General features: G+C 45.7%; 1 protein-coding gene across 1 annotated transcript in view; it reads right to left on the reverse strand.

The window, feature by feature from the left end:
• Positions 1 to 288: 288 nt before the first annotated feature.
• Arsb (arylsulfatase B) overlaps positions 289 to 21,339 on the reverse strand; it is a 157,439-nt gene continuing 136,388 nt past the window's right edge. The window contains exons 7-8 of the mRNA XM_050153857.1: positions 3,722 to 3,844; positions 289 to 2,839 (exon numbers count right to left, since the gene is read on the reverse strand). Coding sequence (XP_050009814.1) covers positions 2,574 to 2,839; positions 3,722 to 3,844 — 389 coding nt within the window. The 3' untranslated portion in view covers positions 289 to 2,573. The remainder of the gene's footprint in view (positions 2,840 to 3,721; positions 3,845 to 21,339) is intronic.

Raw genomic sequence — 21,339 nt, forward strand, 5'->3', positions numbered from 1 at the left:
GTGCATGGTAAGTGATTTATCCTCTGAGCAGTCTCACTGAGACTAACACATTTTAAAAAAAATCTCTGATATATTTGTTCTTATTTGTGTAACAGATGTGTTGAGATACACTTCACATAATATAAAACTGGGAAATAAGAAAAAATGTGGCAATGCCTCTATTACACACAATCTGCCTTTTCCACCACCTTACTGGTAGCCCACTGGGTCCATCATGACCCATTCACCTACCACCGCTGCTGAGTTCCTGAACTTTCAACCATCACAAGCTAAGGCCCCACGCTCACACAGTTTTAGAAAGATCAACTTTATTTTGTCACTCAAATCTGAAACAGTCATGTGGTAACAAAGGGATGAGTTTGCACATTAATAAACAAAACCTTCTTTAAAGGCAGACACATTAGAAAGAACTAACATTAATATTCCTAAAGATAGTTATAAATCTAAGGAGATAGATCCTCAGACTCATGCCATTCTATCTGATTAAACAGAATCTCCAGCCATTTTTTTAACACGACTGTCTGAAAGTCTTCTTTAATCCATTCATATGCTAACATTCCCAAGATAGCCCACGATCAAGATAGCCCAAGAGCTAGAACTGAGGGTAGCTGCTCAGAGAATAATAAGGAAAATTCAACTAGGTGTTGTGAAGTAAAAACCTTCGGTCTCAGAAGACTAACAGCCACCAACAGCTGTGGGACAGAAGGAGCATCCAGAGTCATCGCTGTCATTGCTCTGGAGTAAGAGGTGGCCTGGTGGTCAGCTATTAGCCAGCCCAGATGAGTAAAGGTTGGTAAAAGATGTCATTAGCCTTAGCACCACTTTCTTGCAATAGTTTTATCACAAAAAATTCAGATTATTAATGACCAGGAAATACTGCTATGAACTGAAGGTGGCTGTACACGAGGACCTATATCATTTGATTCGATGGTTTTAATTTCTTGTGTTCAACGAAAAATGGAAATGGAGATTGTTGTCAACAGAGAATAACTAGGAAAAATAATTCTCTTGTGTCTCCCTGGACAGGACATCACAGTCCTGCCATGCAGGGCCAGAGACTGTCCAGATGTGCTCCAGATGTGCAGTCCATGCTCTCACCAGGGCAGAGGGGACAGCTTAAGGGCAGACTAGTAAGGACTAGAGGGTATTTACACTGCCCTTAGAGTCAGCTCACTTGACTAGGATCATTCATGGTGAGTCTTTCCCGTTTATTCGGTTCATTCACTCATTTAAAAAAAAATATACCGAGTGCCTATTATATCCCCGGCCCTGCCGCGGGCATTGGTGATAACAAGGCAACAGTGCTGATGAGAAGCAGTTTTGTGTCTATCTGGGTTTGACACTCTCTGAGGCTAATCTGGATGGAGTCACATTGGTAGGATATAAGAGGTTCTGAGAAAAGATTGAAGGTCAAATAGTGCATCCTCATTCTTTAACCCCAGAACCCCAGTATGAGGCAGTGAAATAGAGAACGAGAGGAATAGGGATGATGACTCCCTGCTTTACTAAGGCCAACAAACATACCAGACATTGGTCAGCCCCTTTCTCAAACTGCCCCTTCCATCACCTCAGAGTGAAAGTGCTTTCCTGGCTCTTCTTCCCACTGCTTGAGAAAACAGCACAGATCATTGCGTACTGGGAGATACAGCCACATTCTTGCTGGATTCCATGCAGCTGGAATAGACCTGCTTAGCAGATGCCACGGACCCACAACTCCCACAAGCATGGTCACGGAATGACCAGTCCACCTCCTCTGGGCAGGGCTTGGGACTGTCCCAGAGCTCAGGATGCTCAGAGTGGAAGGGAGAGTGTCATCAGACAAAGGACAGTGAAGTCCAAAGTCATAACAGAAACAGAGCCACACAAGCTGGGGTGACAGAATGAGCAACAGTGGGTGGGGGAAGTAGGAGAAAAAACGTATTTAGTGATAGTGGAAACCTAAGCCAAGACACAGCCATCCTCCGTGCTGGCTTATTACAATGGGCTTTATGCTCCACAGTGAGGTGAGTCAGTGAGTGGTGGCCTGTGGGTCATGGATCTGGAAAAGCTGAAGGAGATCTCAGAGGCACGGAGCTCTCACGGCCAACAGAATCACTAGCAATCATCTGCTCCCCGCCTTTGTTACAAGGCATGTGTCTTGCCAATAAAACTGGTTATTAGCAGAGGGAATTCTAATGATCGACTTGTGAAGCAAAAAGAGCCAGCTGCTCTGGCCTCAGGGACTCAGGGATAGCTTCCTATGTCAAGTTCCCAGCGACTGGAGTTTAGGAAGCAGGATGAACCCAGCCACCCTGGCCTCCAGACACTAACTCCAGCCAACAGCAGGATCCGTCCAGATTTTTACTGGCTTTTTAAAATGTACCGTGGGTTGAAACTGAACTCCTTTGGTGGATTATGTAGCCTGAGGGCCAGGTGAGGGGGCTGGATGACTTTCAGAAAAGCCAGTAGAGTAGGGACCTGAGGTCCAGCCTGCCCACAAATGCGCTCCAGCCCCCCCCCCCCCCCCCCCCCCCCCCCCCCCCCCCCCCCCCCCCCCCCCCCCCCCCCCCCCCCCCCCCCCCCCCCCCGCAGCCCTACATCCAGGGGCTCCACACACCAGTGTCCTTGGGATCACAGCGGGGGTCCATGGGTGGGAAGAAGGAAGGCACAGAGTGCTCGTGGTAGTACTGGAGGCGGGAAAGGAGCTTCAGGACGATGTGGGGATGCTTCTGGGACAGATCGTGTTTTTCTTCGGGGTCCTGATCGATATCAAACAGCCAGACAGTCTTGGTTGATGAGTCCAGTGAACGGATCTCAGCAACATTGGATTGAGACGGAGGCGGGATCCAATGACCACAGCCTGGAAAAAGACATGACACTTCAGGGGGGAGAAGCACTGTTCGTGGGTTCTAATTTCAAGGCATCTGGGGGACAAGGCTGCCCTGGCTGTAGGTATGGTCATATAAAAAAATCAAAACAAAACCCCCAAACCCCCACGTCTCTTTGTGTTGATTCTAGATTTGTCTCGAACACTCAAGCATAAGCTAAGCATAGCTGAATTGCATCAGAGCCTGTGAAAATATGCGTGTGTGTCCCTTTCTGAGAATCGGGTAACAGAAGCAAACACAGCATTGGTGGAGAGTCTCGGCTAGAGCTAGGTGTGCTATGTTTGAAAGTCACACATGTCTGAAATCCATGTCTATGAAGTATTCAAATAAGATTTTCTCCTCTTGCCCCTACTACGAATAATTAAAAAACAAAACATAAAACCAAAACTCAGAGGAAGTTTGGTTTGAGCAGCTGAAGCCATTCCTCCACTCTGCAGACTCAGTAAGAACATTTTATGATATTTTTTAAAAAGGCAGTCACAATTTTGGTGAGCTTTCCCTTGCCGTTCTTTCTGGGGGAGGGACTGCTTAGACCGTGACAACAGCAGAAGTTGTGCAATTCTGACCAGACAGAGGCCACGAAACCCCAAGCAGATAGCTGCTTTCTTAAGATCTGCTGGGAGCATGAAAGATCTGACGGCCTGGTTAGCATTTCAGATGTCTGAGCAAACTGAGGGGGTTTGGCAGGGAGCCTTGAGGAGCCAGGGAAGGAAGAGAAGGGCTTAGATGGCAGTGATGAGGACCTCCCTCCCTTTCTAGGGAAATAGCCCAGAGAATGAAGTCCCAAGAGGACAGAGAGACTGGGGGCACGGCCCCTGCTCTGGCAGCTGTGGGAAGAGAGCTAAGCAGTCTACCTGGGTAGCCGGTAAGGAGTTTCCAGTTTTTGTATCTAATCCCAGCATGGATCGATGTGTTGAAGGGAGAATATTCGGATGGAAAAGAATCGTTCTTTTTTGCAGCCATGTTCTCGCCAGGACCTGGGGAGAAACAGTTTGGAAGAATTAGACGGCTGTTATTGGCCCGTGTCATTATAAATCAACATTTTATACCCTTCTTGCCGAACAGTAGCTTTTGTTCAACGCCAGAGCACAAATGAGTGCCCTGCCACAGAAACGAATCTTTTATTAAATATAAACAGAAAGTATAGTTACATTAGATGTCAGTCATAAACCACCACAAATATAAAGGAAACCCCAAAGAGATTAGAAGACTAATCCATCCTTAAAATCACTGCTTCTCGCCAAGACACAGAGGCCATGGGCAGAGCAGTGTCTGTTACAGCAACTGAGCTGGGCGTTGTGTGTGCGCACACATGTGCGTGTTCTCTTTACTCTTAACTGTTTAAGGGAAATACATTTTCTGTGAATGCTTGTATCTTTGCACATAGCATATCAAATTATAAATGCACATTTTATTGCAGCATGTCTCTCTCAAGCCAGGAGAGGTTAAACACAGTGCAAAAACCAAGGATACATTTATTTTTAAACCATTCATGAAATTTAAAATTTGTTGAGCAGTACTTTTAACTATCCAACAGAATAAGTATGGTTATATCAACCATACTTAGGAGAGAGCATGGATTATATTAATTTATCATTTTAAGGTCTTTCAGCAATTGATCAAGCTTCTGAGGGAACAGACATTAATACTCGAGTTTAGAACCAGTTAAGAGACAGAGGACAGATAGACGGACCTAAACTATCACCTTTGGGACTGATAAATCACCTACAGAGGCACGGCTTCAGGTCACCGTGGAAAGAATTGCTAATAATTGACCCTTGGCTTCCTCAGCCACCACCACTGAGCTTGCTGGACAGGCTCAGGGTTCTCTTAGAGCACACAGTGATGGCAGACTGCTTACTTATACCCGGCACATGCGCTGGCTCTGAACTTAGACCTGGAAAGAGTCTCAAGCTGAGCACGCTCAGTCTCTTCTTCTAGGCTAACTTCTACTCTCACCTGCCGCCGAGAGGAATGTGCTATGTAAAGTCAAGTGCAACTTTAGCTGAGGACATTGGTTGACCCCTGAGGGCAGGGGATGGGTGGACTCATGGCTATGAGTGTATATTTACATATTTATAAGCTTCTGCTTTGGACCTCACTGTATAATATTTAGTCTGTTTTAAGCTTACATTTGTTTGTTAACTTTCCAAATACGGTCAAGGCAATTGTCCGGGGGTGGGGGTGCTTCAGAAGGTTACTAAACAGGTTGCCAGCCTAGTGAGTAATTGTCACCATGTATGGTTATGTCTATAAAAATGCAAACTCAAAACAACTAAACTGAACAGGCCTGGAGATGCGGCTCAGCTGCAGACATGTGCCCAGCATGTTCAAGGCTCCCGCACTTCCCAACGAAACTAAAACAACCAAGTGCACACTCCACCAAGGTGGTGAAAGGGAGGTGGAAGTTCAAAACCCGGCTAGGTGAACAGCAGCAACTCTGTGTGCTGTGTCCCTCCAGAGCTTCAGGGCTTGCTGGATTCAAGGCAGCGGTTGGCACAGGCTCTTCGGGCCATGGAAAAGGTGGGAGTCCTAACCCTTGTCAGTCTTTTGAGTCTGGGAATGGATCGAGTACACATCAGTGGCTTAGATCTTAGTAAGCACCCATAAGGAAAACCTTTTCTGATTGCTTGGTTCTTTGCCTGCAAATGTTTTGGCTGTAACACAAACGGATGCTCCTAGTGCTGGATGTATAGATGGTGGGGATGTATAGTACAGGATGTGGGTTCATGGCCCACGGGCTGTGCTAAAACTGTAATCCTCTCATCTCACCCCTCACAGGTTTGTATAAAGGCCCCATTTCGATAGCAAACATTTCGGATGTTAAACAAAACAAGCATGTTTTGGTGAACATAAACAAAAGAAAGGAAACAGCTATCTCTGCCATACTTACTTTTATATACATTTTTTTTCTTAAAACAAACAGGAACAGAAAATACCTAAACAACAAGTCTAAGGCTAAATGATGAATGATACTATTATCTCAGCTTTATTTTTCACATATTGAGTGACTGAACGAAGAGGTCAAAGACTACTAACACTCTATCTAGAGTGAACAGAAGTTAGTATTTTGCCACACTTATTTCAGAGACTTCTATTACATTTTATTTATTTTGTGTGCACTTATGTGCATGTGGGTGTCAGTGTGAGTGTGTGCACACGTGTCACTGTGGTATGTGGAGGTCAGAGAACAACTCGAAAGACTCATTCCCCTGCCCCCTTTCTTTACATGGGCCCAGGGGACTGAACTTGGGTGGGCAGTTCTGGCAGCAGGTGCCTATACCCAGTGAGCCGTCACCAGCCTCACTCCAGCTTCTCTGAGGAAAGAAGCTGGACAACAGATCATGTTGTAGCTTCCTCTGTCCCCCTCATTCAGCTCTTTTTTCCCCATTGTTCCACCTGCTGTTGCTGCTATGGCTTGCACGCATCCTCCAGCCATTTCAAAGCTCAGGGTCATGTGGGTGTACCAAAGAGTATACACAGTGTTGTTTTATATCTTACACACGTGTGTTACTATACATATTCACACCATACACGTGTGCTATTATACATATTCTGTAACTATCATTCCCTCTTTAGAGTTTTATAATTATGTAAGTGCATATGTTCCTCTTCACTGCTTAACTTTACTATACCAAACACTACCTCTTGTCAATTGATGTCTCTGTCAGTGTTCCCAAGCTGTCTGATTTAGGGTCTGTTATTGCTTATCCACAGTGAGTACTGTTGTCTGCACAAGGGATGGGGTTTCTCTGGGGTCTGTGTCTAGAAATGACTACTTACAGGGTCTATGTTTATCCATCAAACCAATGGCCCTCCTATCAGTAACATCCTCATTCCTCTGAGTCCTGGATCAACTAAAAATCCTTGAGAAAACATTCTTGAAAAAGCATCTTCGTGAAGGATGCAATCAGCAAGAACCGTGTGTGTGTGTGTGTGTGTGTGTGTGTGTGTGTGTGTGTGTGTGTGTATGTCAAAGAAGGGTTCTTACAGACACCTTTTTACAACCCTGGAGAGAAACACAACATCACAGGTGCACAGCTTGGTGCACAAGAGGCTGAACATCGCCAGGGCTGCAGGACCCAGGCAGGGCCTCCAGATGCTCCCTCCTCACTCCAAGGCAGCTGCTACTTAACTCTGCACAGCAAAGACGCTTCTGTCTGCTTTTGAACTCAGTGTGAACAGAGTATGCAGTATGTTACTCTCACTTCTGGCTCCTTTTAATTCAAACATGTCCAGTCTGATAAAATGTCTCCACAAAACGTGACACTGAGATTATTACGTAGCCACAGGAATTGGCCTCTTTTTGGTACTTCCTCCGCGCCTGCCACTGGAAAGGTTCCGTTGGTGAAGATCCAACACTCTTCTCTTATATTTGATTTTGAAACCCATGTGGGACTGATTTTTGTCTATGAAAAGAAGTAGGAATCAAGAATACTCTTCCCCCCTTCTTGAAAATGGCTTTTAACAGTCTCAAGACCATTTAGTGCAAAGACTATCTTCTCTCCATTCATCTGCAGTGGCACCCTTGCCAGGCGCCCCAGGGAGGGGATCTCGTCCCTAAATCTTCAGTATCTAGTGGACTCTCCATGATGCTGGGAATGGCCTGTGTCTGTGCCAGGCTGTGCTCTGGGCACCAGTCACATGTGGCTGTGGCACAAATGAAGTGTGGCTGGTACAACTAAAGCAACAATTATCTATCTATCTCTATCTATCTATCTATCTATCTATCTATCTATCTATCTATCTATCTATCTATCTATCTATCTATCTATCTATCTATCTCTATCATCTATCTATCTGTCTGTCTATCTATCTATCTATCTATCTATCTATCTATCTATCATCTATCTATCTATTCATTTATTCATTTACTTTAAAGACAATGCCTCATTTTGTAGCCCTGGCTGGTTTGAAACTTGTTATGTAGACTAGGTTGATCTTGAACTTACAGAGATCCATTTACTTCTGACTCCCTGAGTTCTGGGATTAAAGGCGTGCACCACCATGTCCTGATATTTAACCTAACACATGCTTTGTAACCTAATACATGTTCTACCAATGAGTTATACCCTCAACCATTAAATTTAAGTATTTTACTGTTGTTTTTTGTTTGTTTGTTTGTTTTATCTTTCAAGACAGGGTTTCTCTTTGTAGCTTTGGAGCCTATCCTGGAATTCGCTCTGTAAACCAGGCTGACTTTGAACTCACAGAGATCTGCTTGCCTCTGCCTCCCGAGTACTGAGATTATTTTACTTTCTTTTTTTTTTTTTGATACAATTAAAATGTCTTTCTAAAATTTCGTGTTTGTTTGGTTCACTTCGGCTGTCCGAGGTACAAATGATGACTCTATGCTGCTCCTGAACTACAAAACTCAGCAGCTAAAACTGGTGTTGGTTCTCACGGCTTTTAAATTCTGACACATCTTTAAACATTACATCTGTTTATTTAATGATTTATTTTTGTGTGGTGTGTGTGTGTGTGCGCACACACATGCCAGACATGTAGGTGAGTATCAGAACAATTTGAGGGAGGTGCTTCTCTGGGGACTTCCAACATGCAAGCCCTGGGGACCAAAATCAGGTCATCAGGACTGGCATCAAGAGGCTCAGCGTTCTATGATCACAACAGATTTACTTCCTTGACCATTTGGGTATCTATTCTTCTTTCTTTTGTTTTTCATTGTTTTGCCTAATTCTCCATATATGTCTGATACAAACAGTGAGAGTAGAATACAGTGCTTATAGCTCCTGATTTATGATGATAGCTGTAGGACTTTCAGAATCAACCTCTGATCAAGGTAAATAAGACTCCTTCTACTGCTGGCTTGAGCGCTCCTATCAATGAAGGAATGTAGTTTTGTCTAAAAGCTTTTCTGGATCTATTCGATTATCACTCTTTTGTCCTTTGATCCATTGACTCTCATTAATTAATTTTTCAATGAAGGAAAAATCATTAATTACTGGAATGATTTTTTTCTTTGAAAAATCTTTCATTGAAAAATTGAAAAAAATCTTTGTCATTGATTTTCAGATGTTAAGCAAATCATCACCCTACATGGTCACAGCATATAATCTTCTTTACACATTTCTGCATTCTGTCTGTTAGTATTTTATTGAGGGATTTTTATTGTGTGTTCAGATATAATGATATTAATCTAAGAAATAACGGATTATTAAATAGGTGTTGATAAGCTGACACAGATGAGACAGACTGTTGGACTGAACGACAGGAGCACAAAATTCATAGAAAAACCAACATCAAAGATTTGTCTGTCAGGGTTGATGCTAATGATGCAGGGAAGAGTCATTGCAGCTGAATGTCTCCACCCCTGAGGCGCACAGTAGGACCATTCTGAACCTGACTGTTTGGGTTCAAGTACCAACTCCTCTACTCACTGTGTGTGATCTTGGTGTTGACTGACCTTGGCCTCAGTTTCCTCAGTTGTAAAGTGTAGGTGCAATATGATTATGTGGCCTACGTGTGATGATTCATTCAAATTGCCCGATAGTAAGTTCCTTCTGTAGAAGGTATATAATAAACATTATTATTACCACTTACTCAATCTTGAACAACTTTCTGAACTCCCTATACTTCAGTTTGCTATCGATAAGATTCATTTAACTACAAGTGAGCTAAGACACATACCGTGCTTAACACATTTGTATATTGTGAGACCATTATCAACACTAAAGCTACTTAAAACAGCTGGTACACGAACTCACTATGTACTTGGGAACACAACACAGCATCATAAGAGTCTTCTGCTTGCTGACCCACTTAGTTCACACAGTTGCTCTATGATGCAGGCAGCAATATCTGCAATCACTGCCAGGAGTGTCTATTACCATCCATGTGTACAGGTTTTCTGTTTTTATGTCCTCTTATTCCAAGGTAGAGCAAAGTAGGAAAGAAGAAAAGTAGGCAAAGTGATTATTATTTCAGGAAAACAAAACAAACCCGCCAACAAAGCAAAGCCTGCTCCCCTGACGTGGGTCTGGAGAAAATCTGTGCCTGCTCCATCGCAGTCCAGAATCAGGACAGGGGTAGAGAAAAGCATTTAAGGACAGAAACTATAGTTTTTTTTTTTTTCATTTTGACGTTTAATCTCTTTTCTGTTCTGTTGTTTGGCCAGTTACCCACCTCCATGGATCTCTTTGCTTCCGATTATTTTATAATTTACAAAGAGCAGTTTAATATTTCCATTTGCTTTTTCCTTTTGCCCCCTCTTCTCCCCTCCCCTTCTCTCCCCTTATCTTCCCCTTCTCTCCTCTCCTCTTTTCTTGAGATAGAGTATTGCTACTACGGAGTCCTGGAACTTGCTTTGTAGACCAAGCCTCAAACTCACAGAGATCTGTCTGCCTCTGCCTCCCAAGCGCTGAGGATCATTCCCAATCCAAATGACCTGTGCTTCTTGACCAACATTGCAATTTGCTCCTAGGCTATGTCTAGCAAATTTCAGCTCTTCTAGAAATTTGACTGTCCAAGCGTTTTCTAATTCGGAATTCTGACAGCTATGTTTTTCACAAAGAGGAAACATTTTGGCTTAGCTGCAAATACCTTCAACTTTTATACACCCAAGTTGAAAAAAAAATGTTTTATTTGTTTTTAGTAGACTGTTAACTTATGATAGGAATCAAACATCTCTTTCTACAAATTACTGTTATGCATGTGAGTGTTCTGCCTGCGGGTATGTGGGTGTCATGTGGGTTATGTGGGTGCTGGGAATTAAATCCAGGTCCTCTGGAAGAGCAGTTAGCATTCTTAACTGCTGAGCTACCTCTCCAGTCCTTCAAGTATCTCTTAAAGTTTACACTGAAGTTTAACTCATGTTAAACATTAAATCGGCTGATTATGTCTTCCTGGTCACAGTAATAGAAAGTTTAAAAGACCCAAAATCTGGGTGAAGTTCAAGTCACAGGTCCTTCTTGTGGCCACTGGTGAAAGGCCTCCTGTTGGGAGTCTGCATCATCTTCCACCAAACTTAAACCCATGTAGGCTGCAGCTGGATGGAGACTCGCTGCACATGTGGATCAAATCTTCAGGGTGCTCACGGCTTCATGTCCCAGGCACCGTGGGCCCGGGCCAAGGCTGTACTCTCATCTTGCTGTGTGGCAAAGCCTTACATCTCCAGATGTGAGTGCGTGCACTGTTGTCTTGTTTCTTCTTAAAAAAAAATCATTACTTATCCAAACATAGAAGTTTTTCCCCTAAAAATAGTTTCCTAGATGTTACACTGCCTAGAACACCCTCCCCCCAGCTGATGCTTTGCTGGCATGCTCCGGTTAACTTTGAAACTTGGGAGTCACAATCTGTGAGCCAAGTTAGACCTAGGTACTTGTCCTCAATAAGACAATTAGAAGCCAATCAACAGCGGGAATCGGAAAAAGGAGACTCATTCAATGTGGCCACGTTAGGAAGAGGGACAAGGGGATCGAGCAACTCAAGTCCTTCTGCAGGGTTCTGAAGTGAGATCAGAGTTCAAAGAGAGGGCCCAGGCTAGGCACATCTAAGCAGTCCCAACCAAGGTGTGGTCCACCCACCACTGTCCCATCGTTATCTGGGTTTTAGTCTCCTTCTAGAAGGTGGCCTCCTCTTTCAGGTCTCCCTCTGCTGGCACCCTTTTCTTCTCCCAGCACAAGATTCCTAGGGAGACTGCCACTTCCTGGGGGTCCATTGTTTCAATGGTCTCTAGAGTATTATTTCTGCCACACGGGCTACAACACAGCGGACGACAGGAGTTGAGAGCCTGACATGCACAGGGTGTGGGTGCAGATGACCTGTCCAGTGTTACCCTGGAAACTAGAGGAGTAGAATTGGAGAGAGATGAGGAGAGGAGCTTGGAGCAAACAGAAGGGAGAGGCAGTGGGGGCTGGGAGACAGGGGAGAGTGCCAGGAAGGAGGAAGAGGTGGGGAAGAACGTGTGAGCCCAGTGCACTCAGGGAGGGTTAGCAACCAGCTTTGCCTTTCACTTCCGGGCCTTTCCTTGTCAACCCCCACCCCAGGACAGGTGAGAACACAGGATAGCGACACCCAGAGCCCAGAGCTTGAGCATCAGTTCATGCTCAACTGTAAAAACACTTAGCAGGGAGGCTTGCCTGCCGTGGAACCGTCTGCTCCCTCCCTGGGCTCTCACCTGATTAGCACAGCTTTTCTCGAACATCCACACAGACTTATTGAGAATCCTGTCTGTCCTTGGCAAAAGCCTTACAACTTGAAAGAGGAGTGTCGGGAAAAATACACCAGACATGAAGCTAATCAGAAAAAGGTGAGGTAGAATATTACAGATGGTATTTATTATGAAAATCGAAATGCCTATTATTTCTCAATGTACACTCCACGTGATGTGTTTGAAACGAATCTAAGTCCATGATTTTCAGTTTACAAAGTCATTTTCTCTGACACCTACTCACTCAGTCCGTATTTGATATTTTAAAAAACAGCTTTGCTGCGGCTTGCTCAGCCTAGACAGGGTTCAGCGTTAGTCACCGTTGAACTGCTCACAGTGAGTACTCAGAAAGGAGCCATTTATGGGGAACTGCAACAGTTGGTTAATGTCTGACACTAGCCAGGACTGTCAGCTGAGCTATGTCAGCCAAGACACAGAAAGCAACCACTCCCTGAGGTCCTGTCAGCCCAGCGCTACTCTGATAAAGGAAGTCATCACCATTGGTACATAAAGTAGATTGGCAGAGACCTTCTTATGTTGAGTTTATGCTAAATCTTGAATAATTTATTTGGTGACATTTATTTATCTATAAGACAAATAAAATATCTATCTTGATCACTGTATCTGCTAGATACCAAATCATCAGAATAAAAAAAAATGCCAGAGTCTAATCATAATGAAAAGATGATTTTGTTCAAACAGCCCATATTGTAAAATAGGCAATAAACATTTGCTGCCAGGATGAAGAAACACGGAGTGTTAGGAGAGTCTAGAGGAGATGTCACTCCCTGCGAGGGCCATGGGTGGCGTGCGGCTCTGGAGAACATGCACATGACAAGTAATTAAAGCTTGAGGAGATCATGCATGCTGGATAGCACATGCCTGTAATCTCAGCCCCTGGGATGCTGAGGCAGGAGGACAGAGAGTTTAGGGCTAGCCTCAGCTACATAGCAAGACCCTGTGGGTAGGGGAAAAGGCAGGCTGGGATCCTAGTGGAAAGAATGTCTCTCTTGGATGGGTGGCGGTGGTGGCACACACCTTTAATCCCAGCACTCAAGAGGCAGAGGCAGGCAGATCTCTGAGTCTGAGGCCAGCCTGGTCTACAGAGAGAGTTCTAGGACAGCTAGGACTATACAGAGAAACCCTGTCTCAAAGAAACCAAACCAAACAAACAAATAAAATGTCTCTCTTTTTCGAAGCTCTTCACCCTTGGGAGTTTTCTTTCCCATCTCTAAAGGAGGAAAACACATTCAAAGTCAGCACTGTGGTACCTGTCACAGGAATAAAACCAAAAAATTCCATCAAACTGAGTTTATTTTGATATTCTTTTGCCATCTCTTATACTTTTTTCCTTTTCTGTGTATGTGTATGTAGATATGTGTGTTTGTATGGGGGTTGTGGGGGGACGACACACACATATGGAAGCCTGTAGTTGCTATCAAGTGTCTTCTGACATTGTTCTCTATGTACTGAAGCAGGGTCTCTCTGGAAACCTGGAGTATACCCTTCTGCTCAGCCAGCAGTAACTGGCCAGATGGTCCCAGAAGTCCCACGTCCCTAGCATTGTAGGCAGTCGGTATGTCCGCCTGTGTTAATATGGGTGACGAAGATCCCCTTCTCACTCAAAGCAGCAAGAACGCCCCAGACTCTTCGTTTGCCTCTTCGGCCTTCTCTGTTCTCTTTTAAATGTTTTCATTCCTCCAGATGAGAATTCAACATTCCGCTCAGTATCTTAGACTTCACGATCTCACCCCCTACCCACATTTCTGTCTGTGGAATCCTTACTGCCTCTTACCCCAAGCCCAACCGAGGTACCGGGTGGCCAGCATCCAGCTCTCTGCCTCACTCACACACGGTCTCTTCAGTCCAACCCTGCATTTGCAGAAGAGGAATTCACCACTTACCTCTTGTTTTTGGCCTTGGCCATGAAGGCAGGTTCAGTCTCGTCAGCCTGACCCTCCCACGCTGTTCTCTCTAGTTCTCTGTGTCCCTCCAGCTCTGCTCTCTGCCCAGCCTTTGCTTTGTGCCCCATGCCACAGGCCTATTGTGATCCATGTGGCCCAAGTGAAGTGGAAAGGTCAGGAAATCTTTTGTACTGGACAGTGCATCAGGAAGCTTCTGTGAGCATCCCTTCTCTGATGTCCCGGACGCCTCATCTAGGTGCCTTATCCCAACATCTGCCTGCTGGGATTAACGCGAAAGAAATACACGGACTGGCAAAGAAAGGGGCAAAGGATGGAATGCTGCAGAGGACCAGTGCTGAGAGACAAAGAGAAGGGGAGGTGGTCACAGGAGAGAGGATCACAGCGAGGAGACGAGAGAGGGCACTCTGGGTTTGGCTAGCAGCACTGCGTGGAGACAGCCATGGCATCAGGTGGCTGTTACTTCTTTTTCTTCCTATAATTGAAAATAGTTTTTTTCCCCTCACATAATATATCCCATTTACAGTTTCCCCTCCTCTACTCCTCCCACTTTCTCCCCATCTTCCTTTCTTCCTAGGTCCATCCCCTTTTTGTCTCTCATTAGAATCAAGCAGGCTTCTAAGGGATTCTAGTATGACATGATACGATAAAACAGAACTATCACATCGAAACAGGTCAAAACGAAGAGAAGGAAAAGACACAGATGCAGAGACCCACTTGCTCACACACTCAGGAACCCCACAAAAATACCAAACTGGGAGTCATAATATATATGTAAAGGACCTGTAGAGTAAAAGAATAAAAAAATTAAATATACATAAATAAAATAAAAAATAAAAAATAAGATTTAAAAAAAAAATTAGAAATCCAAGATGCGACATTCTGAGACAAGGAACCTCCAAAGATGGTACTGAATTTGTTTGCTATTGGTCGTCTCCTGCTGGGTATGAGGCCCACCTTCAAGAGTAGTTTGTTTGCACAATGAGACTCCCATGGAGAAACTTAAATGTTCATTTGTGAGTTATTATCCACTGGAGCTTGCTTCTGGGTTAGGGATTGGGGGTGGGTGTCCACTTCTCCTTTCAGCGTGAGGATCCTATCTGGTGCAGATGTGGGCAGACCCTGTGCCTGCTGCCCCGGTCTGCATGCATCGATCTTGTTCATTTAGAGGGCCTTGTTTTCTTGGTGTCTTACACTTTTCTCTTCCTTGGGGCTCCCTGAGCCCTGAGAAGGGAGGGATTTGATGGAGACATCCCATTTAGCGCCGAGTGTTCCAAGGTCTCTCACTCTCTGCACGCTGTCTGGCTGTGTGTGGCATTTGTTCCCATCTGCTGCAGAGGAAGCTTCTCTGATGATGACCGAGCAAGCAGCTGATCTGCTTCCCTAGCCTGAGTATGCATTGCGTCTTGCACAGAATGCCCTAGAAACATGAACTCGTTTGTTTCTGAGCAATAAGCTTGGGAACAAAGATAAGGCAGACAGAAAAGAGAGCATGTATTTTCTCTTGTCACCATCTCGCTAAAATGCTAGCAGATGGACGGTCACGGCCCAGCATTTGCGTGCCAACCACGCCCTCTCCTCTGATCCCGCCGCACATGGGCCAATATGACGCGGGGCGATGGCTACTCCTCCAATTCCCATTCTCAGCCTGTCTCTCTCTAAATACACGTTTTCCAAGTAATTGGTGGAGTCCAACGACAAATGGCTATAAATAGGCATTGCATGTATAAAAAAAAGGAAACTAACCAAAAATATTCATCCTCAGCCTATGATTAAGGTGACGAGCGCGGAGTAGGCTGGGTCATCTGTTTTCTGGCTCAGGATGAAAGAGGAAAAGCCACCCCCAACCCTAGCACGGCATTTAGTGAAATCCCAACCACAAATCCTCACAGAGGATCCAAACGCCTCGCTGAAGACCAAACTCTTCCTGCGTGGCTCAGTTCATTTTCCAGCATGCAGGAAAAACGTGTCTAGGCTCTGAGCACATGTTTTGGACAAGGATGAAATGATGCCGATAATTAATTTGGAAAGGAGGGGAGGGCTTGCCTGTGGTTCAGCCGTGATGGCTGTCAGGCGGGTCTGGCCTCTCTGTCTTGCTTGGGGATGGCATCCCTCTCGATCCCAGGAGCCCACACTTTAGCTGCAACAGTGACAATTATGGTGCAGGAAACTGAAGCTGGTGGCATCCTCCCAAGAACAGCCCCCGCAATACTGCCGTCCACTGCCCAGATCCAGAGTTACCCAAACCTATAATCACCGCAACAAGGGCCATGAGCTGCTGTTGCCAACGGTACAAGAGCCAATAGCGAGGCAGTTCTTCCTTGCCTCCTCAGGTTCCTGGCAATGGTCAAGTTGGAAGAAAGTTTTATATTCTGAGGAGTTATCAGGGTCTCACGTGAATCCAGAACATAATCTCTTTCCAAGGAAGATGGAAGCCTGTTTGAGAGAGTACATTACTCTACAGCCGGTTTAGAACAAATTATTAAAGAATTGCCACCAAGTCTTAAGATCTGCTTTGGAGAGCTTTGGTTTCAGGGGACCCATGCCTGGAAGGTCCCTGAGGTGCAGATCTGCATTGAACATGCAGCTTAGCAATGAAGAACAACAGATAGTTCTTCCAAGGTTTCCAGAGACTCGGCCCTATCCCAACAGCCTGAGCTGAGACCTTTCTGCATTCACAACTTTTAGTTTCTAGACTAGGCCAGGCTTGAGGTACCTCAGGCGTATTGTGAGAAGATTCACCAAAGGGGAGACTGAGCCTGTGCTGAATGGCTGCTCTTCAGAGAGGGCTGTGTGTGTGTGTGTGTGTGTGTGTGTGCGTGTGTGCGTGTGTCTGTGTGTCCTGCTCTTCTCTCCCTCCCTCTGCCCCTGCAGTAGTCACTTTATCAAAGCGGGTGGGAGGGACTCACCATCCCCACCACCTGTCCCTTCCCCTCACACCAGTGGGCACTACTTGCATTCAGGGAGCATCTGCTCGGCAAACTCCCCATTCGGAGCCTGCACCTGGAAAACCAATGAAGAGAGGGAGAAAAACTAAACAGAACTGAACTTTCCACCTGACAGAGTCAAACAGGTTTCCAAAAAAGGCATTGGGGAGGGCAATTCCCACTGGAGGCTTCTTTTTGCCAGAGGATGGCGCCCTGCAGAGGCTCCGAGGAACAAAACCCAGGATGGTGGACTCTGAAATACGGGGCTGTTGGTTTGATGCCCTCTCTTGGCTTTGGGGCAGTGTGTCATGTGAAAACCGTGGGCTGGTGGCTATTGGGTACAAAACACAGAGAGATGAAGAAAGACGCCATGGAGAATAACTATTGGTCTTCAGCAATCCACTTGACAATTCTAACAGCCAGAGACAAGTCTGGGGGTACCCAACCCAGAGAAAGAATAATGATAATTTCCATGATTTGACCATGATAAATTATAAATATGTACCCAATTATAATAGCCTAATTATGTCAATTAAAAAAAAATTTTAAACCAGGCATGGTTGTGCATACCTTTAATCCCAGCACTCAGGACACAGAGGAATGTGAATCTTTCTGTGAGTTCGAGGCCTGCTTGGTCTAAATAGTGAGTTACAAGACAGACAAAGCTATATATTGAAACTCTGTCTCAAAAAACAAAACAAAACAAAATGAAACACAAACCAGTTTTAGACTGGGCATCATGACTCATTCCTATAATAGCAATATTTGGAGACTGAAACAGAACAGCTGTGGGTTCCAGGTTGGTCTGAACTTCCACGAAAGATCTTGTCTCAAAACAACAATAACAAGAACAAAACCCCAAACAAAGCAAAATAAATCCAAAAGCCAGATTTTGTGGGAAGCACGGAGATCTTGCAACTTCTTTCTTGAAAGAGAAAACGGCGGTGAATCGGAAGGACAGACTATTTATCACTGAACACGCCAAGAAACCCTCAGAGTCACTTCCTGAATTGGCAGGAGCCGCAGGCAGGCAGGAAGCTGTGCCTAGATCTGTGCTGCTGCCCTCCCAGAGTCTCCCTTTGGGGTTGAGAAGGCATTCCTTCCTGAACTGCCCATGGCTGTGCATTTTAGAAGGGATTCTATGTTAAATGTCAAATTAAAAAAAATGTGAGCATCTCTATTGTTCAAGGGCAGCATACAATGTTACAGGAATGACAGACAACCATCCATCCTTTTTTCTTGGTATAAAGCTGTGCTACATATAATTGTTAGATACAAGGAAGATGTCCTCAAGAAGCTTAGATGTCAAAGGAGTGGAGACGTGCAACTATTACTTGTTCATTAGTTAGAGAAAGGGATTTTCAAGATAGGCATGATTTACAATGTCTGCATCAACTGAGTCTTTGGATAATGAATGAGTCCCTCCAAACCCAAGACAGAAGGCTTATTTCTAGCTGGTGGGGAAGGCAAGAATTCCCAGAGAAGGTGAGACTCGGGTGAAGGCTCCCACTGAGGGGCCAGGAGGATTTGAACAGTGGGAAGAAACAGGTGATCCTGGCTAGAGGTGATTGTGTATGGGAAGAAGGACTGGATGGGAGGATGGCTGGGCACCCTGGCTGGCTGGCGGGGGACAGAATAAGAACAGCCTGGGAAGAAGAGGTTGCTAGGCATGTGATACATGACTAATCTCAGTACTCAGGGGGCTGAGGCAGGAGGCTAACACGGGTGTCTCAGAAGAAAAGAAAAAGGAAGCAGACGGATTGGGTCGGTGCCAATTCCCCCAACTAGAGAGAGAAGAATTTCTGCAGTAACTGTAACCAAGATCCATCTCCCTGTTCCATTTGTTGACTAAGCTGCAAAGATGATTTAATACTGTGGAAATGTGGCCACAGATGGCAGCCAGGATTAAGTGCCCTGGAAGGGATGGTCTGCATCACAGCTGCATAAATGACATTCTGTATCAGCTCAGAGCCTTGCTGGACAAGTGCTGAGAGGGCTCCAGCCTGGGTGTGGGAGTGACCCAGGGGAAATCCAGGAACTCCTAGGGGCTCTTAGTCTCACAAACAAAAGAACTGAAGAATGGACTCAAATGAGGCACAAGGATAGCAGTATTAGAGATTCAAAGAAAAACCCCAGGGCAGGCAAGCTGTGACCCTCAGCAGGTGCCTGGAGGAGGGGAATGGAGGGAAAGAGAAAAGCCAAGGGAGCTGGTATGGAGGTGAGACACATGGTGGGAAGGGAGGTAGTCAGCCGCCCCAAATGGGAGGACGAGAGTGCCAAGTGTCACCTAGGAGACAGAAGAAGGAAGATGAAACTGCACTTTCTCTCTGAACAACAGAGACCCTGCCCTTCTCTTTAGCATGACTCATGGTGAGTCCACCTTTGCAGCGGGTGGCCCTTAGCCAAATGGGTGGGATGACCCAGCCTGTCTTAGTCACTGCTCTGTGGCTGTGAGGAGACACCAGGACTAAGGCAACTCTTACAAAAGAAAGCATTTGACAGTGAGTTTACAGTTTCAGATGGTCCCCGTGGCGGGGAAGTACGGTGGCATGGCGCTGGGGCAGAGCTAGGAGTTTACAACTGTACACAGCTGGCCGAGGGTGTGGCACTGGGCCTGGTGTGGGATTTTGAAACCTTAAAGTCCACCCCTAGCAACACACACAGTGAGGCTACAAACACCTCCTAATCCTTTCAGATAGTTCATCAACCTAGGATGCAAATATACAAGGCTATGGAGGGCATTCTCATTCAATGCCCACCACACAGCGCAGCTGGAACGCTGTGTCCCCGCCCAAGCCAGAGACTGTATTCCGGTGACTCATGCCTTTCCTGATCTAACAGGAGGATGATCCAGATGGCGGGCAGACCCAGAGCAGAACTTCAAGGTGTGAAGCCATGATGTGGGAACAAGAAGAACCACCGCCAGAGATGCTGCTTCTAAGGGATGATGGTCTTACCTTAGGAACCGGGGACAAGGTTATCAGGTGGGTTCACTAATAGCGGGTGTGCCCCGGATGTAGTTTCACTTGGGGTACTATGAATAAAGCCAGAACTGCAACATGGCCCACAGGACCCATGTCACCTGCTCCATCTCCTCCAAAGGATCATGCGGATAACACTTCTGTTCTCCTTTGCACGCTAGTAGAGAGTAAGAGCACCCTCCAGGCCTGGACCAGAACACACTCCTGTACCTTCCATGTAGACAAACGTGTGGCCTTCTCAGCTTGTTGAACTGGCAGAGATGCAAGAAGGGACTGTGGTCTCTAAAACACACTACTTCAAAACTCCAATGGGCTTTGAAGAGGCCATTTCACACTATCTAGAAATATGAAACAAGTGTCTGTCCTGTCTTGGCCTACATACTCTGGGCCTGTTCAATCAGCAGCAGCATCTTAACCAGTCCACTTGTCTGAGGTCTCCTCTCGTATTACAGCCTTTGCTTGGAACGCTCCAATTGTGTTTACCGCTCTAGCTGGTGTGGAACTGGGACACCTCACATGACAGCGTTCTGACACACTGCACAAGTTTCTTTCAGAGCTTGGGGCAACTCTGGATGCTCGGAGCTCTGCTGGCCCCGCCTGGGCTCTCTCCACTGTTGCTGTCTTTGTATCTGCCCTCCACCCAGGGACCTTACTATACAACCCTCTGCCTGGACAACACCCTCTCCGAGCCTCTCATCAAATCACATTGGCACAGGGGCATTTTTGGCCTCCCAAGTTAACCTAGCCCTGTTAATCTTTTATGACAAGCATTATACTTTAACCACATGTATGTGTCTTTCCCTGGAAGACCAGAGTGCAGCTAGGTTCACGACTCTCTTGCTCTGTCATGTATTATACACCCTGCATATAGCACGGAGGAGGAGGAGGAGGAGGAGGAGGAGGAGGAGGAGGAGGAGGAGGAGGAGGAGGAGGAGGAGGAGGAGGAGGAGGAGGAGGAAGAGGAGGAGGAGGAGGAGAGAGTTCCGGAAGGCCTTAGACAAAGTTTTAGAATATTCACACAGGAAGAAAAAACGAGTTGGCAAAGAGGAGGGCTGAAAACAATTTCTCCCCACCCACTGAGCCAACTAAAATCAGCCACCATCGCATGCCAGGGTCCAAGCGTGACTGTGGATCTTTGTGATATTAAACACACTCCTGTGGGTGGAGATTTATACTGCTGATGAAGACGCACAATGCATGAAGTCATATGAAGAATGACATGTAACAAAGCATGTGAAGACAGGCTGTGATATGTAAACACGTCCTCAAAGCCCACGCTAAGGTAACAAAAGGCCAGATAGATACTCAAAGTCTTTGTAGAACAGGGCTCTTCAAGTTGTTGAATTGTGACTGTCCCCTTCCTTCCTTGAAGAATCTTTTTTTCTTAAGACAGGGTTTCTCTGTAGCTTTGGAGCCTGTCCTGGAACTAGCTCTTGTAGACCAGGCTGGCCTCAAACTCACAGAGATCCACCT

The sequence above is a fragment of the Alexandromys fortis genome, unplaced genomic scaffold (genome assembly GCF_014885135.2).
Source record: "Alexandromys fortis isolate MF-2015 unplaced genomic scaffold, M_Fortis_MF-2015_v1.1 scaffold_79, whole genome shotgun sequence".
NCBI lineage: Eukaryota > Metazoa > Chordata > Mammalia > Rodentia > Cricetidae > Alexandromys > Alexandromys fortis.